Source organism: Phoxinus phoxinus, assembly GCF_949152265.1.
Source record: "Phoxinus phoxinus genome assembly, chromosome: 23".
Taxonomy (NCBI): Eukaryota; Metazoa; Chordata; class Actinopteri; order Cypriniformes; family Leuciscidae; genus Phoxinus; species Phoxinus phoxinus.
Genome location: NC_136898.1, coordinates 1990127 through 2010002, shown reverse-complemented (window position 1 = coordinate 2010002; position 19876 = coordinate 1990127). Strand labels below are relative to the sequence as shown.

The window sequence follows — 19876 nt, the reverse complement described above, 5'->3', positions numbered from 1 at the left end:
TTGGTGTGGACTTTCAGGTGTGAAAACGCTCTTAAACTTTTAGCTACTCCATCTTCGTGTGTGTGTGTGTGTGTGTGTGTTGCTCTGACTGTTCTGCTGTTTCTGAAACTGACAATGTTACTGTCTCTTTGGTTCGTAGGTTACCAGTGTTGGAATCCACGGCTCCTTCGGGCGACATGTCCCGGCCTCACCATATAGTATCAGTCGTCCCCAACCGTTACCCGCGGTGGTTCACCCTCAGCCACATCGAGTCCCAGCAGTGCGAGCTGGCCTCCACCATGCTGACCGCAGCCAAAGGTGAGTCTCCATCACTCTCCATCACTCCAGCGCAGGCTTCAGTTACTGAGCCCAGCAAGCTATTTTGCGTTTAAAGCAGCCCTCAGTAAGATCGGGATTTCTTTGTTGTATCCTCGCGTTTTGCTCGGAGGTTTCTCTCTAGAGCTCCCCCCGCAGCTTCGGAATAGATATTTGACAACAACTGTTAAAAACTCGCTGGCTATTCTCAGACACTAGAGGCTTAGTAGATCAACGACATCAAAGCAGATGGGAAACTCTTTGCAACGTCGTCTTCATTCGGGTTCCAACAGCGTGAGGGAGCGCAATAATGACAGCATTATAGCAGATTTCTTTTTGCAGTAAAGCAATTCTTTACCTCGCGAGACTTGGGATCACACGATACTTCCAGACGAAGAGGCCGGCGGGCCGCCGGCCCAAAGTTGCAAATGCTGTTTTTCCGCTCACGGGCACCAGGGGGGTGCGAAACCACCACCATTCAACCCAAAATAAGTAATATAACCATTCCAGTGACTCCGAAGTTGATCAGTTAAGGTAAAAAAGTTACTTAATTACACGCCAAACTAAGACTGCTGTGCGGACAAAAAGTAAGACTGTTAAGTTAGCACTCTTAAACATCTGCTCACTTAAAAATAAATCACTTCTAGTCAATGACTTAATAACCACATACAACCTGGATTTTATGTTTCTAAATGAAACTTGGCTAGAAGACAACTGCAGTGCAACTGTCCTCAATGAAACATCACCTCCTAACTTCACTTTTATGAGTGTCTGCAGAGCGGGTAGGAGAGGTGGGGGAGTAGCTGCTCTTTTTAAAGATGTCTATCCATGTAAGCAAATATCATTTGGTAATTACCCGTCTTTTGAATATCTGGGTATTGTGTTAAAAGGTGCTCCACGCATTTTACTAATCATTGTTTACAGGCCTCCAAAATACTCTTCAGCCTTTGCTGAGGATTTTACAGAACTGTTATCAACCATTTCCTCAGAGTTTGACTGTTTTGCTATTGCTGGAGATTTCAACATCCACATAGACAATGCAGAAAACAATATGGCAAAAGAAATCAAAACTGTTTTAAAAACTTTTGATCTGACTCAGCATGTACATGGACCGACACACAATCGTGGACACACTCTAGATTTACTTATCAGTAAGGGTCTAAACATTTCATCGATTGTTATTAAGGATGTAGCACTGTCTGATCATTTCTGTATTTTCTTTGATATATTGATCTCTCCTGCCATTGAAGCTAGATCTGTGTCTGTCAAAAAGAGATGCTTAAATGAGAACACTAGTGTACTATTTATGAAGGCTATATCTTTAACACCAAGCATATCTGCTGACTCTGTTGATTTTCTCCTTGATTCTTTTAACTCAAAAGTTAAAAGTGTAATTGATGATATTGCTCCTGTGAAGGTCAGGAAGAGTGGTAGACAAAAGGCACCTTGGAGAAACTCAACAGCAGTGCAAAATATGAAAAGACAATGCAGAAAAGCAGAGCGCATGTGGCGGAAGACAAAACTTGTAGTCCATTATAACATCTACAAAGACACCATCCATGCTTTCAATATGGAACTAGGCAAAGCTAGACAGACTTTCTTCTCAAATATTATTAACAGCAACTTAAACAACACACGCACTCTTTTTGCTACTGTAGAGAGACTGACAAACCCCCCGAGCCAGATTCCCAGTGAAATGCTCTCAGACAGCAAGTGCAGTGAGTTTGCTTCTTTCTTCTCTGAGAAAATCAATAATATCAGAAAGGTGATCAGCACATCCTTGAGTTGCACTGGGGTCAGACAGATCAGACCACAACCTGAGAAAGTTACTATGTCTGATTTCAAAGAAATTGATGGCAAAATTTTGGAAGAAACCGTACAGCACCTTAAAACATCAACCTGCGCCCTTGACGCTCTTCCCACATCTTTCTTCAAAAGTGTGTTAAACAGCTTAGAAGCAGATCTCCTAGAAGTGGTAAATGCCTCACTTCTCTCTGGAAGTTTTCCAAACTCCCTGAAAACTGCAGTTGTCAAACCCCTCCTAAAAAAGAGTAATCTTGATAAGACTATATTAAGCAATTATAGACCGATCTCAAATCTTCCTTTCATTGGCAAGATCATAGAAAAAGTTGTTTTCAATCAGCTGAACAAATTCTTAAGCTCGAATGGATACTTTGACAATTTTCAATCTGGTTTCCGATCGCATCACAGCACAGAGACAGCGCTCATAAAGATAATTAACGATATTCGCTTAAATACTGATACAGGCAAAATATCAGTGCTGGTACTACTCGACCTCAGTGCTGCATTTGACACTGTTGATCACAACATACTTCTTGACAGGCTGGAAAACTGGGTGGGTCTTTCTGGGATAGTCCTAAAATGGTTCAGGTCATACTTAGAAGCGAGAGGTTATTATGTGAGTATAGGAGACCATAAGTCTGAGTGGACATCCATGACATGCGGAGTTCCTCAAGGCTCAATTCTTGCGCCACTCCTATTCAACCTGTACATGCTTCCAATGAGCCAAATAATGAGAAAGAACCAAATCTCTTACCACAGCTATGCAGACGACACACAGGTCTACTTAGCCCTATCGCCTAACGATTACAGCCCCATTGACTCCCTGTTCCAATGCATTGATGAAGTCAACAGCTGGATGTGCCAAAACTTTCTTCAGTTAAACAAAGACAAAACTGAAGTCATTGCGTTTGGAAACAAAGATGAAGTTCTCAAGGTGAATGCATACCTTCACTCCAGAGGTCAAACAACTAAAAATCAAGTCAGGAATCTTGGTGTGTCTCTAGAGTCAGACCTTAGCTTCAGTAGTCATGTCAAAGCAATAACTAAATCAGCATACTATCATCTAAAAAATATTGCAAGAATTAGATGCTTTGTTTCCAGTCAAGACTTAGAGAAAATTGTGCATGCTTTCATCACCAGCAGGGTGGATTACTGTAATGGACTCCTCACTGGCCTTCCCAAAAAGACCATAAGACAGTTGCAGCTCGTACAGAACGCTGCCGCCAGGATCCTGAGCAGAACCAGAAAATATGAACATATCACACCAGTCCTCAGGTCTTTACACTGGCTTCCAGTCACATTTAGGATTGATTTTAAAGTATTATTACTGGTATATAAATCATTTAATGGCCTAGGACCTCAATACATTGCAGATATGCTCACTGAATATAAACCCAACAGATCACTGAGATCATTAGGATCACATCAACTAGAAATACCAAGGGTTCACTCAAAGCAAGGAGAGTCCGCTTTTAGCTATTATGCCAGCCGCAGCTGGAACCAGCTTCCAGAAGAGATCAGGTGTGCTCCTACTGTAGCCACATTCAAATCCAGACTCAAAACACTTCTGTTTAACATTGCATTTACTGAATGAGCACTGTGCCGCTGTTCGTCCGACTGTTTGCACTGTATTTTATTTTATTTTTATTTTTTACTCTAAACTGTTTTAATTATTCTTATTTCTTTTGATTATTTTAATTTCTTCTATGTAAAGCACTTTGAATTACCATTGTGTATGAAATGTGCTATATAAATAAACTTGCCTTGCCTTGCCTTGCCTTGCCTTAGTTCACCTTTAAAAGACGTCTAATAGCGTCCAAACACAGTCCAGACGTCTAGACTAAAACTAGGCAACATTTGGGCCGTCGGTGAAAATGTAATGGACGTCTAAACCATCACCCAATGATAGACTTGTCATCAATTAGATAAAGAAATGAAATGAGTGAAGAAATGAAACCGAACACATTGTAATCACTGTTGACTTTGCTCACATGATGGAATATCAAACATCTCACAAGTTATTTTGGCAAAAACCACATGTAACCAAATTCAAGGTTATTTTGTCGAGAAGTGTGTTCCTCATAGCCGGACTATATCGGGTCTATAGTTAACCTCGACGCTGAAATGACGGCTATTGCATGCTGGGACTGCGCTGTGACTATGCAGGCCTGTGAAGTGCGTTTCCGCTCGCAGACGCAAAACAACGAGTTCTGAGCGTAAAACCAAATCTGCATTCGTGTCCTCTGTTTGGGGAAACAACACGCTTGGAAAAGTTGCACACTATTTATAAGATCTGATCGCAGAGAAGCTGAGATCAGGAAACTGAGGATGAGTGGAAATCCTGTCTCTGAACGCAGCGCTGAAGGTTTTCTCAGCGTCTGGCGCTAGTGCTGACTCACGGCTCATGATGGTGTGTGTGCAGGAGTGTGCGCGCGTGCATATGTGTGTGAGTGAGATAGAGAGAGCGTGTGTGTGAGAGAGAGAGAACGTGTGAGAAAGAGAGAGTGTGTGTGTGTGGGAGAGAGTAAATTACTGTGTGTGTGTGTGAGAGAGAGAGAACACACGTGTATGAGAGAGAGGGAGAGAGGGGTGTGTGTGTGTGTGTGTGAGAGAGAGAGAGAGAGAGAGAGAGAGAGAGAGAGAGAGAAAGAAAGAGTGTGTGTGTGTGTGTGTGAGAGAGAGAGTGAGAGCGTGTGTGTGTGAGAGAGTGAGAGTGTGTGTGTGTGTGTGTCTGTGTGTGTGTGAGCGTGTGTGCGTGGGAGAGTGTGTGTGTGTGTGTGTGAGTGAGAGCGTGTGTGTGTCTGTGTGAGAGAGAGTGTGAGTGTGTGTGAGCGTGCGTGCGTGTGTGTGAGAGCTTGTGTGTGTGTGAGAGAGCGCGTGCGTGCGTGTGAGAGCGTGCGTGTGTGTGTGAGAGCGTGCGTGTGTTTGTATGTGCATGTGTGTGAGTGAGAAAGCATTCTGTGAGCGTGTGTGTGTGAGAGAGAGAGAGAGATTGAGAGCGTGTGCGTGTGTTTGTGTGAGTGAGAAAGCGTGTGTGTGTGTGTGTGTGTGTGTGTTTGCTGTAGACAGTGTTTCTGAGCTCCTGATGTTTCTCCAAGGTCACTGGCGACTGTTTGCAGTGTTTACAGAAATGGCCAGTCACGTCAAATTTCCATCACTTGTGTGAATCCGCTTATATCCCATTAAATATTTATGAAATATTACACATTCTCTGTCCTGCCTTGTATTTTCACTAGGGATGGGCATGAGTACCTGAGGAGTCCGAATCGACAGCAATCGATCAGCAGTGCATTAATATTCATCTCATCAACTTAATGTTAATAATTAAATAAATGATTTATATATTTACAGTAATGTTTAATCATGAATGCATTATTTAAATGCATCAAATTATACATAATTATAAACTTGGTGAAGGTTTATATATATATATATATATGCATGCATGCATTGATTACAACATATTCAGTTATTAATATTTTGTTGATTCTCTCTTGTATTTGCATTTGTTCCTCATAATTTCTTTGTATGACAGTCTTGCCAAAAATGATGTCGCACAATTTGTCTTGTTTCATTCCGTTATTTTCACAAATAAAATCATCGAATCCAAGCACAACTATGCAATATGCTTACAAAATGTTTAACAAACTTTCAATAATTTTGAAATATAAAATACACTACATAATTTGCATACTTCCAGTTGTAATCTATCATAGTTTCTCTGGCTTGTAAAAGGCGTAACACGTTTGTTGAGATGTTCATGTGTTGTGTGTTTGCAGGCGACGCTCGAAGGTTAGAGACAGTATTAGAGTCCATACAGAAGAACATTCACTCGTCCTCTCACATCTTCAAACTGGCGCAGGATGCCTTTAAGATCGCGACGCTCATGGACAGTCTGCCGGACATCACTCTGCTAAAGGTCTCCCTGGAGCTGGGTCTTCAGGTAAACACACTTCTCCATCAGCACACACACACTTACACCCGTTTGTGCTCATTTCCTTACATGCTTTCTGTTTCTTTCCTGATGACTCTCAGGTAATGCGAATGACGCTTTCGACGCTGAACTGGCGGCGGCGAGAGATGGTACGATGGCTAGTCACATGTGCCACAGAAGTTGGTAAGTTTGAGCTTTCAGTGTTACCAGATCTGCTAAAGCAATTATCCAGTCAAGGCTGTACTTTACGGTGATTTTACCACAGTGAGATAGCGAAACAACAGAGTAAAATAACCATAATACACAGCCATGAGTGACTTATTGCTTTTACAAAATTGCAATCTGATTAAAAAATACTGTTCAATAAACAATTCACAGTATTAATGGTAAAATAAATTATTATTTTTGCAAAGCTTCTGTAAAAATCGTTTGTTTTATAACAAAATAAAGATTTTATATTATATAGTTTATAAATGCATATATATATATATATATATTAATTATAAAATCTTATTTTTGTATATATATATAGTTTTAACTTTTACATATATTATATTATATATGATATTTCAAGAATATTTTAATTAAAATATTAGCTTTGTTAATAACTTCATATGTACACAGAATTTAAATTTATGTACAAAGCTAGTATAAAATAAAAAATTAGGCCCCATATTTGTGTGTATATAAATGCAGCAGCTGTGCAAAATTGTTATTTTATTTTACTTTTAATAAAGTGAATGGTTTATTGAATATATATAATTTTATTTTTTATTTATTTTATTTTTTTAGAATTAAAATGTTGCAGTTGCTTCCATAATATGACATGTTTAAAGAACTAAATATTTAATTTTTATATATAACTGAACCCAATAAAATATTAATAATGATAATTAAATAAATAATTAATAATTCTTTAATGACGTTGACTGACGTGTGTGTGTGTCTGCGCAGGGGTCTACGCACTGGACAGCATCATGCAGAGCTGGTTTACGCTCTTCACGCCCACCGAGGCCACGAGCATCGTAGCGACCACCGTCATGTCCAACAGCACCATCGTACGGCTACACCTGGACTGCCATCAGCAGGAGAACCTAGCGAGCAGCGCGCGGACGCTAGCCCTGCAGTGCGCCATGAAGGACCCTCAGAACTGCGCGCTATCGGCGCTAACGCTCTGCGAGAAGGACCACATCGCCTTCGAGACGGCATACCAGATCGTGTTGGACGCGGCCACTACGGGCATGAGTTACACGCAACTGTTCACCATCGCGCGCTACATGGAGCACCGCGGCTATCCGAACCGCGCGTATAAACTAGCCACGCTAGCGATGGCCCACTTGAACTTGAGTTACAACCAGGACACGCATCCCGCTATTAACGACGTACTGTGGGCTTGTGCGCTTAGCCACTCGCTAGGCAAGAACGAGCTGGCCGCTATCATCCCCCTAGTGGTGAAAAGCGTGAAGTGCGCAACCGTGCTGTCGGACATTTTGCGGCGTTGCACGCTGACGACGCCCGGCTTGGTGGCGCTGCATAGCCGTAGGAACTCTGGGAAGTTGATGTCGTTGGATAAAGCCCCGCTAAGACAGCTCTTGGACGCCACGATCGGGGCGTACATTAACACGACGCACTCGCGGCTCACGCACATCAGCCCGCGGCACTACAGCGAGTTCATCGAGTTCCTCAGCAAAGCCAGAGAGACTTTCCTCATGGCGCACGACGGACACATCCAGTTCACACAGTTCATAGACAACCTGAAACAGATATACAAAGGCAAAAAGAAACTCATGATGCTCGTGCGAGAGCGGTTCGGCTAGCTTTCGCTTGCCTAGAGACGAGAAAAACATTACGAACCACACCGGTATTATGTGTATAGACTTGCGCAAAAAAAAGAAAACGGGAAAAAAAAGTGGAACGTTGTCATGTTGGAAGTTTGTGTGTTTCCCCTTTTATTTGTGTGAAAGAGTATGTCACGACGTTTGGGTTTACACTGAGTATATGTTGTCCAGTGGCGAAAGTCCACACAGCACTCCAGATCTCTCTGTTTAACATTCACAGCCTCAAAGTGAAGAAGAAAAATGGCTTTAAACCAAACAACACCTCCATCCTAAGTGACAAGTACCTCGTACGGCTTCAGCTTTACTCCTTCCTGAACCAGTCACACGTTACCAGTGTACTAAAGAAGTGTTAGAAACCAGAAAAACAAAAACACGTCTCCATTTTTTATTTTTTAAATTCCTTTTCAGTTCACCAGGCTAATTGCGTGGCTTTGCAGTGCTGTTTCGTCCAAAAGCATGTCACACACACACACACACACGCTTCAACCCCATTGTGCTTGCGCTTGTGGAAACTTAGCGACTGTCGACATACATCTCAGGGATTCTCTTTGAAAAAAAGGAAAAAAATAAGAAAAAAATGGTCATGAAAGAATGAGAGCATTTTATTGTACTGTATATATGATAGTATATGTCTGAATATTGAAAAAATGTATACGTTAACTAATTTATAAAAAGAATATTCTATGTAATGCAAAATACTTGAAGCTGCAGTACCTTGGTCTGAAATAAAACATATCAGAGGGACTAAACGAAACGCGAGCCTCGGGCTGTGTTCGGAACGGAAGGCTAGCGCACGCGCCCGCACTGCGCGGGAAAACGGAAACGGTAGGCATTATTATTATTCCACGAGGAACGTTTCTCCTGACGTTGCATGTTTAATTCAGTTCGTCGTCTTCACATTTAATCTGCATTGCACAGTATCATCCGTAGTGCCAGTGCGCTAGCGTGCCTTTCCGAACACGGCCGTGCTGTCGGGGCTCGAATCGGGCGGTGAACCCGTGTGTCGGGTCTCTATGCTAATGCGCGATTCACGATCTGGGTGGAGTCGGCGTTGGCGTAGACCCGAGGGCACCAGTGGTTTGGACGGACACCCAGTGAACCAGAGCAGCAAGCCTTAGCATTAAGAATTGGGAATGCAAGAAACGCAGGCCCACGTGCCTCAAAAAACGCCTAGAAATGTAGATCCAACAGTATCGATGTTAACGCAAACATGCCGAGCGATTGGCCTGACGCTCTTGTCTCTTTCCACAATAATCGAGTCACGACGAAACTCCATTTTTATGCACAATAACATGTACATGCCTATCTGCTGACATCTTAACTTTGTGCAAGACAGAAAGTTGCTGTGTAGGTCTGACTGTTCAAATGTTTTTGTTTTTTTTAAACGTTTTGTCGTTCCTATAGGATTCCTCAACGAAACGAAAACAGCCTTCTTTCTTGCCTTGTCTTAACGCTTTAAAATAACCAAACTGGAGTTCTAACTACCAAACTTGTTCGTTAAAAATGAAAGCCAACCAACTTTGGTTACAATTTTACTGTCTTTAATTTTAGCTGAATGGTTCTGTATTCTGTGCTTTAAAAGCAGGTTTCCTATGTTTTTGGTGCAAAAACGTTGTCGAGTGTCCCCTTCCTTAGAGGTTTGTCTGTAGCTCTTTTTATTTTACTTTATTTTGTTCGTTTAGAAACAGAAATATCTTCTTTTTTTTTCATTTTATTTATTATACAAGGTAAACGATTGTACTTCTTCACCCGTGTCAACATTCTCATGAAGTTGAATTTAAGATTTGATACACCGATATCAATTTATTTATGTAACTAAATCACTGTTTTATAAACTTGTTAATGATTCAACATTTTTGTTTTAATTAAAATTAGTTTTTTGAGAGGAAGCAAATCATTGAGTCGTTTGTGTGCATGACACTCGCACATTTTACATCACTGATTTTCTTGTGTTTGATGAAAAAGCATGCAAGATGATGCACGTGTCTAGAGAAATGTATTATAATATATTTAATATTTACAGGTGAAACTCGAAAAATTTGAATATGGTGCAAAAGTTCATTTATTTCAGTAATTCAACTTAAAAGGTGAAACTAATATATTATATAGACTCATTACATGCAAAGTGAGATATTTCAAGCCTTTATTTGTTATAATTTTGATGATTATGGCTTACAGCTTATGAAAACCATAAGCCATAATCATTAAAATGATAAAAAAGGCTTGAAATATCTCACTTTGCATGTAATGAGTCTATATAATATATTAGTTTCACCTTTTAAGTTGAATTACTGAAATAAATGAACTTTTGCACCATATTCAAATTTTTCGAGTTTCACCTGTAAATTTTCAATATCAAATAAATAAAATGGACAAATCACAATAGACACAAATATGGATGAAAATATACACAAATGGACAATACACAATATATAGAAATATTGAGTAAAATAGTATATTTTATATCTTTTTTATATATATATTGATATTATGGTAAGTCAAGTTATCTTCATTTATATAGCGCTTTTAACAATGTAGATTGTTTCAAAGCAGCTTTACAGAGATAAACGTATAATATTTAGAGATAAATACAGAGATAAATATATTTTATTTCCCTACACCATCTTGTATGCATTTCCCCCCCACCAAACTCATACTGCATTCTGGTATCGCCTTATTCATGAATAATATTTGCAATATCTGAGAAGGCAAAAATAATAGTGCTGACTGCCTTTTTGAACATCCTTCACAGGGAAACTTGTCTAAGACTTTAAAAGGATGGCAGCTCACTCGAGATTTGGAACAGATGATATAAGAAACTCCCAGTTTTAATGAAAGTCTTAAATATAGTTTATTCAGCAATCCTTTGAGTTGGTTTAACTTTAGGATTTACAGTTTGGTCATTTCCAGATGCCAGTTCTACAAAGACTCGTCCCTCTTGTCTAAACTAAACAGGAAGTGGACACACAGACAGGAAGTGGACGCACAGACTGCAGTGGAAGATTGTGACACTCGAGTTGCTCCTTCACACTTGGAGTGCATTGATAAGGTTGACCACTGTTACACAAGAACAGATCCTCTCACACTCGCCATTGCTTTCAGTGACGAACTTCCAGGAATTACCAGCCAAGAGCTTCAGCCATTGAGATGTCAAGAGCGGCGAGGGCTGAAGAACGACGTTAAATACTGCAGGAAGAACTCATTCTCACACTGATAAGGTGCTTAAGACTGTACATTGTATTTGTCGTGTTTTGCTAAATTTACGATATACAGAGACCGAGTTAATGCCCTGATCATAAAGGTGCAGTTTTTGGCTTATAAACTCACAGCGTTAAAGGATAATTCCGGTATTTAACAGCTTGAGTCTATATTGTAGTTTGTTTTGGATGAACAAGAGTGGTGGACAACATTTTTTTGACAATGGTTCCTCTCTCGAGTTTTTGACTATAAAAGAATTGGCCATGGACCCATTTAACATTGGAGTCAATGTGCATGTCTGAAAATGTCATTAAAACAGCCAATAATGTTCGTTTACAAAACTGTTAAACTCACCGAGTGGTTAGTGGTGTTCGTTGATGATTATAAACAATATATCGTCGCAATATATGATTCCAATCCGTTTATTTTGCTATAGTGGAACTATTTTTTCAGAACCGTGTAACTTCCGCTCAATATTTGAATCTGAAGCGTTAGCACACTCCCGACCACTTGATGGCGATAACCGATGTTTATGTCTCGCGGGACACTCACGGTCACAGTCGAGTTCAACTTCATATTACAAGTAACAATTAATGAAGGTTTTGTTTGTTTATTTGGCTTACTCTCCCGGAGCGCAGTTGCTCTGCTCGCTAGCCTTATGAGAAACGGAAGCGAGCAAAAAGACTACATCCACCAAATGTAAACAGCCCCCTTTCCGTTTCCGGTAGCGCATTTATATTAACGAGCACTCAGTCCTTCAACAGAATTCAATGGGATTTTACAAAATGACGAATAAAACACGACAGAAACTGTATTTTGCAACACTTTTTGTTTCTGGAACATCAACGAACACCACTAATCACTCGGTGAGTTGCACAGTTTTGTAAACGAACATTATTGGCTGTTTTAATGACATTTTCGGACATGCCCATTGACTCCAATGTTAAATGGGTCCATGGCCAATTCTTTTATAGTCAAAAACTCGAGAGAGGAACCATTGTCAAAAAAATTTTGTCCACCACTCTTGTTCATCCAAAACAAACTACAATATAGACTCAAGGTGTTAAATACCGGAATTATCCTTTAAAGAATTAGTTCACTTTTAAATAAGTTTCCTGATCATTTACTCGCCCCCATGTCATCCAAGATGTCCATGTCTGTCTTTCTTCAGTCGAAATTTATGAGGACTTCATATAATGGACTTCAATGGTAACCAACAGTTTGAAGGTCCAGATGTGAGTTTCAGTGCAGCGTCAAAGTCTCAACACAATCCCAGCCGAGGAATAAGTCTCTCATCTAGACAAACAATCTGACATTTTCTTAAACAAATTAAAATGATATACTTTTTAACCACAAATGCCCGTCGTGTACCATCTTTGAGATGCGCCACACATTACATCACGTTGTAAAGGTCACGCGTGACGTAGTCGGAAGTAAGTAGTCTTGTGAGTAAATGATCAGGAAATGTTTATTTGAAAGGGAACTACTCCTTTAAGGTGCGGTCGCATTTACTGTTGTTAGGCGAACTTTTGCGGGCGAAATTCCTGTTTCTAGGAATCCATCGGGAATTTCGTGTGCAGGATTAAGATTTCCCAGGTTCACATGAATTTGCTCAATTGACCAACTAAGTCCCCATTTTATGATAATTTCATCGCTATTTTATACTTTGTCCAATGGTATACAATAAGTTATAAAAAAAAAGATTGACTGTTTAAGTTATCAAGTGACATACTTTTTAGACTAAAATAGTCACAGCAGATCCATTGACTCTGCGATCAACAAAGTTTTGTTCTTGAATAATTTAAGGTTTTAAACAAATCGTGTGAGTCAATGATTCAATGACTTATTCGTAAAGACTTGCAGAAACCTTAGTAAATGCCCTGATCTTAAAGGTGCAATTTTATTCTTGAATAATTCAGTTTTTTTTAAGGGGTGGTTGATTATGATTTGACTTTTCTAGCTGTAGTTAGTGTGTAATGTTTAGTTAGTGTGTAATGTTCCTGTTTGATCATAAACAACATCTGCAAAGTTACAACACTCAAAGTTCAAAGCAAAGGAAGATATTTGCTTTTAAAGAAAAGAACTACAACAAACGGCTGGTAGGAACTACACGACATTCATCCCGGGTTAGTGACATCACCAACCCTAAATTTACATAAACCCCGCCCCCGGGACACACAGTCCATGTTGAGAAGAGGAAGAGTTGTTGTAGTCGAGCACATTTGTGAGTCAGCTCAAACTTTAGCATCCATCTTTTCACATGCAATAGAAAGTCACTCTGTGTGCATCTCACGACATTTCCTATACGAGCGATTTATAGATTATCATGACAGAATATGCTAATTGAAGATAGTTAACTCACATCAGCAACATAAACTCATCAACTAACCATTCAGAGACGTCCTGTTGCTTCTACATGTTGTCACTTCTTCTTGAGTCTCTCCATCATTTTCTGACTCCGGTTTAACATTAAAGACAGAACAGTTTCTGTTATTTTAGTGTGTGTGAGGTAATCGCAGCTGCTAACACACATGCGCTCTTGAAACCCCGCCCTCTGCAGCAGCTCATTTGCATTTAAAGGGCCAGGCACAAAAAGGTGCGTTTTTGCAAACCCTCAAAAAGTGACAACTTTAACATGCTATATAAAAATATCTGTGGGGTATTTTGTGCTTAAAGTTCACACACACACTTTAGGGACATTATAGATTTATTTTACGTCTTGTGAAAATGGCATTTTACCACCCCTTTAACAAATCGTCAATAGATAGTCAATGATTCAATGACTTATAAAGACTTATACATTTGAATAAATGAGTGAATTAATCACGCATTCATTAACACAGTGAATTGTTGCCACCTACTGGCAATTTTATTTTCATAATGAAAGTATACTTTAATGTCATATTTGTATATATATATATATATATATATATATATATATAATATATGAAAGCATCACAGTTTATGCTGTCATCTCTACACAGTATTATTTTAACATGGGGAAAAATTACTCTGCCCCTTTTAGCAGGTAAAGCAACAGAAGTGATAAGATAACTGAACAATTTATGTTTTAAAATGATGCATATGGATTATTTTCTTCCTTTAGGCTGCAAAAACCACAACGTTATGTAGTTTTTCCACTTCTCTTCATCAGCAGAACGGACAGATGGGACGAAGACCCGCGCTGACCAACGCTTTTCACTCTCATTTTGTTTCTGAGAGCACAGATGCACAGTCACTCCGAGATGGAGCACTTTGCCCAGACCATCAGCCCCTCAATACATTTGGAAGAACAAACTGTTATAGCCCCAGCTATAATTCCCATGAAGCATTTTCAGGCCTGTGAGGAGATCTGTTCCTGCCAAAGCGGTGCGGAACAGGAGGCCGGGGGTTCGGGGGGGGATCCAAGTGCTTGAGTGAAGACAGTGACAAATTCAAGCTTTTCTGTGACTTCAGGCCTGGAAGAACACGCCATTGACCACAGACACAGGACGAGGTCTTTAAAGGGATAGTTCACTTTGAAATTAAATGTTGGTGTGTTTTATCTTACCTGAAGTGCATCCAAGATGTCGGTGTCTTTGTCTCCGCAGTAGTTTCAATTTTGATATTTTTAGGTCAAATCGTTCTTGTCTGTCAGTCATATAATGCAGGTCTATAGGCACTGTCTCTAATAGCATGCAGAGAAAAGTCCAAATTAAAAAATTCCCCATGGTAAGTGCACATTGATGGCCTAAGACACGAAACAAGCGGTTTGTGTGATAAAACGAACAGTATTTATATAGTTTTTATCTCTTTTACACAACCACGTCCAAGTGATCTGTTTACTTAGTCTGCGCAAGCGCCGTAGAGCGCCGGAAGTGTTCTCCCGGATGAGTTCGCACAAGCTTACGTAAATGTTTTTTTTTTTACACCGGTTTAAACATCCCGGATAAGCGGGAACTGTACCATTTCTATTAGCCGTCCTACTACCCATAGACATGTATAGAAAGGCTAGATGGCTCAAGGCGGAGTCAGCTGTGTCGTCACTTGGCGGCCATCTTAGGTCAGGAGACTGCGCTGCTGCTCCCTGCTGCTGTGGACGGAAGGTGAGTGACATACGCCAACAAAAATGCTCGTAACTTGCTAAATTCTTGACGGATTTACAAACGGTTTGGTTTATTACAAACCTTATTAACGTGGCTATGATTTGTGCTGATGCCGATGTTTAAATTGTAGCCTCACGTTTTGAGAAACGCTTAACATTGCAGCGTAGCTGTGTATAGCCGCATCCCTGACGTTTATGACACACCAAGCCGTTTGAAAATCGGTTGAAAATTGAGCAAAATATAGTTATTTCAGCACTACATGCACAATAGACTTTAATGTTATAACTGGACGAGCGGTCCTGTCCTAAGATGGCCGCCGTGTGACGTCGTCGGGTCCCATTGGCTCTCAGCGCCGGTAAGCTATCTAGCCTTTCTATACATGTCTATGGTCCTACCTACAATCTCTGTTCTGTGCATAGGTTCTGGTGTAAACAATGAGTGACGTACACGCGAGAGAGATCACTTCCGGAGCCTTGCGGCGCTTGCGCAGACTAAGTAAACAGATCAGATGGACGTGGTTGTGTAAAAGAGATGATAACTATATAAATACTGTTCGTTTTATCACACAAACCGCTTGTTTCGTGTCTTAGGCCATCAATGTGTACTTACGATGGGGAATTTTTTTATTTGGACTTTTCTCTGCATGATATTAGACATCTCTGCATGCTTTTGGAGACAGTGCCTATATACCTGCATTATATGACTGACAGACAAGAACGGTTTGACCTAAAAATATCAAAATTGAAACTACTGCGGAAACAAAGACACCTACATCTTGGATGCACTTCAGGTAAGATAAAACATACCAACATTTAATTTCAAAGTGAACTATCCCTTTAAAGAGGCCATGTTATGCCCTTTATCAAAGTCTTGATGTTGATTATTCCATGCATGCAAAAGATCCACAAAAATAACATTAGTATGCCATTCTGAGCATATCTGAACATTTTTTAAAAATGCATGCAGCAATAAAGAATTGTGTTTATTTTAAACCTTTCATTGCTCCTGAGCCATTGATGAAATGTCTCTTTCTCCGACTCGTGGAGCAGAGCTCTGAATGGCTGGATAAAGAGATACGGTCTCTGTTGAGCGCTGTTCACTTCCTCCTCGGGAGGAAACGCTGGTTGTAAATGTCGTCTGTTGACATGTGTTGCTAACACTGTCGTTTAGTGCTGGGCAGTGGTCAACTTTGATCCTTTATCAGAAGACAAGCAGACCCAAACACCCTACAATTACTGCAGAGCCAGCCGGGCCGGACAGAACCTCTCGCAGCCTCAACAGGAAGAACAAGCGCTAGAACAATGAACGACTGCAGCCAGGAACACCACAACCTCCACACACACACACACACACACACACACACACACACACACACACACACACACACACACACACACACACACACACACACACACACACACACACACACACACACACACACACACACACACACACTCACACACACTCACACACACTCACACACACTCACACACACTCACACACACTCACACACACTCACACACTCACTCTCTCTCATATGTCCCCATCAAATAAGACTGGATACAATATTAAACATACTTCTTATCACAGTTAAACATGAGTGAATTACCAATCACTATACAGGTGAAACTTGAAAAATTTGAATATGGTGCAAAAGTTCATTTATTTCAGTAATTCAACTTAAAAGGTGAAACTAATATTATATAGACTCATTACATGCAAAGTGAGATATTTCAAGCCTTTATTTGTTATAATTGTGATGATTATGGCTTATGAAAACCCCAAATTCAAAATTAGAATGAAAAGGTTTTCATAAGTTGTAAGCCATAATCATCAAAATTATAACAAATAAAGGCTTGAAATATCTCACTTTGCATGTAATGAGTCTATATAATATATTAGTTTCATCTTTTAAGTTGAATTACTGAAATAAATGAACTTTTGCACAATATTCAAATTTTTATTATTCAATAAATCTAATTTTTCCACACACACGCACGCACACACACACACACACAGTCGACTTTCTGACTTGGCTTGTACGCATATTCAGTGTCTCTGTGTTTATACTGTTTACATACTTTTTTTATATATAGTTACTTCACAATAGTAACAAATTGAAAATAGTCTGAGAAGCAGCTTAACAAGCCAAAAGTGTCAATATTCAGCTCAAATCACTTCAGTGTAACATTCATCAATTGTGCATACATACTGTATATACAGTGTTTGTGCATATACATGTGACAAACTCCTGTACACTCCAGTGCACACTGAACAAGCAAAAGACACAAGAGAGTAGTGTAGAGGAGTGTTTTACATGTTTCACATCCGTGTTTGACGTGCATGTTGCTAATAATTTTATTTATGTTTTGTGTGTAGTTACTACGCAAAAGCTCCATTTTTAGAATAGTTAAAATAGTTTTGAATGATGTTTGCTTTTGCAAGAGATGTCTGATGTGATGTTTTGCATGTTGTGTGCGTGTTTTGTGGTTTTATGTGTAGAGTTTCAAGAAATTGAGCCATAGTTTCAGAAATTGTGTGTAAGCAATTTGACAAAACTGTAAAACACAAAAGCCACTCCCTTAATGACATCATCGTGCAGGAAGTGACATAATTTTGGAGGGAAAACAAGACTACTAAGTATAAGCAATTGATATACTGTGATATTTTGTGGTGCACAATATATCAGCCACCATATCTGCAGATATATGTACATTTTTTATGTTATCATTATCAGCCCGGTAAGAAAATTAGTCTGATATATTAAAGCTGATAAATAATGTATTATTTCCTTCAGCTGAGACTCTTCAGATGCGCACTGTTCATCATGATGGTTTTGAATTGCTTGAAATATGATTGGAATCACTTCAAAACATGAAAATACAGTTCAGTGCAACATGTGCAGCGCAAGTCTGTCATATCGGCTACATAACATTGTAATGAGAACATCGTAATTGTGTGTTTGGGTCATGCATTTTAATGGTGAGACTTTTGTTTTTGTAATCAGGCTCTCAAAAATTACATAAAAAGTTGGATTTAGATTTATCAACCAATATATCGGTAATCGTCCAAATATAAATAATTATCGGTTATCGGTATCGGCCAAAAATATATATTTTTTATATCTGTGCATCTATAGTTTGTGTCCATTCTCTTATTAAATCAAAGTTCACAACTCAGTTTGATACTAACTTCATGGTTAGCTCTTTATTTCCATCTTTTTTTAGTGTCATTTCTGTAAAGTGAACAATCAAGTTCTAATGAATAAAGTTTAAGCAGTGGCAAACGCTGCCAAATGCTTTCATAGATTACAAGAATATTTATATTCTAAAAGCCACAGAATTCAGTAAATTATGAATTAGAGGAATGGTCTAATGACATCAAGTCGGTCTGAGATCTGCTGTATTCCAACAGAAGGCAAACATTCATGGTTTTATATTGTTGGATCTTCACCACCTGGCCGGATATCTTCGGTGTCGTGCTTTGACAAAACTAAAACGGAAGGAAACATTTTTGGCGAAAGAGTGGTTTGAGATGTTAAGCCAGGAGTGGAAAAGTATATGCGGTGGGAGACTGTTCAGAAGATTTTAAGAGATTATAGATTGATTAGGGCTTGTTTACAAAAATGAATGAGCTCATTATTTTCAAATTAATTGAAAATGCCATTTAATGTTAAAAAACAAAAGCCACCCCCTCAATGACATCATTTTGGAGGGAAAACAAGAGTACTAGGTAGTATAAGCAATGGATTTGATTATTTACCGTGATATTTTGTGGTATTAAAATGGATTATAAATAGCATTTAATATTGAGAAAAGGAAAAATGGTCATAAAAGTAAACTATGACCCTTTTAAACTATTTACCCTTTTACTATGACGAAAACCTCGACTAACATTAAGCACTCCTCAGGGAAAGAAAGTAAACCTACAATGATTTAAAAAAAAAAGTGTGATATGAGTGAGAGCTTCAAACTTTACTTTAACTGCAGAAATGAGCTGGTAAATGCCACTGGTCATAATGTGGGAGCAACAGAACGCACTGACCAATCAATACGCTTCACATTTTACCCAGTCGCCACCGTTTGCTCTTTTGGAAAAAAAAGTATTTCCATATGAGGGCTTTGAAGGCCACCTTTTGAACTTTCACATTCCCAAGATTTTCAGATCTCACTTTTCAATTATGCATGCTTTAACCTTTCATGCACTCCTGTGCAAATCAGTGTCAGTTCTCTGTAATCTGTTTCTCACACAATCTGAGGGCTTTAAAACTATTCATTGCATTAAATAAAGCTTGAGTAGATAACGCAGACCGACCACGTCTGGCCTCGGTTATCAATCATGAGTGGGCCTACAGAACACGGAGCGTAATATGATCAAACCTGAACCTCGTCCTCCCCGCCGGTGTTTGTGTGTAATCTATTGAAGAGGATAATGTGGTGTTTTACCACACCATCGAAGTAAAAGCCTGTCGGTGCTCTGAGCATCACAGCATGTGTAGAAATCCTGTTGGATGAACAACACAACAAGCGAGTCAGATGATTCGATCCGCTGCCTCGCATATGCACAAATAAACAAAACATGAATTTATTGTGCTATTATGTGGTTGCTAGGGATAGGGCATTGCTAGCTGGTTTATATTGTGTTCTAGGTGGTTGCGAGGGTGTGAGTTGTTTTGATCATAATACAATGTGGTTGCAAGGTTAAATAGGCCTTATTCAGACTAC

At 39.4% G+C, this 19876-nt stretch overlaps 1 protein-coding gene across 2 annotated transcripts in view; it reads left to right on the top strand.

The window, feature by feature from the left end:
* The window catches only part of LOC306991856 (zinc finger SWIM domain-containing protein 6), a 100465-nt gene extending 90711 nt beyond the window's left edge, over positions 1 to 9754 (top strand). For both annotated transcript variants that reach the window (XM_079600081.1, XM_079600082.1), the window contains exons 11-14: positions 140 to 297; positions 5877 to 6040; positions 6133 to 6214; positions 6986 to 9754. In XM_079600081.1, coding sequence (XP_079456207.1) covers positions 140 to 297; positions 5877 to 6040; positions 6133 to 6214; positions 6986 to 7848 — 1267 coding nt within the window. In that variant the 3' untranslated portion in view covers positions 7849 to 9754. The remainder of the gene's footprint in view (positions 1 to 139; positions 298 to 5876; positions 6041 to 6132; positions 6215 to 6985) is intronic.
* The last annotated feature ends 10122 nt before the right edge of the window (positions 9755 to 19876 follow it).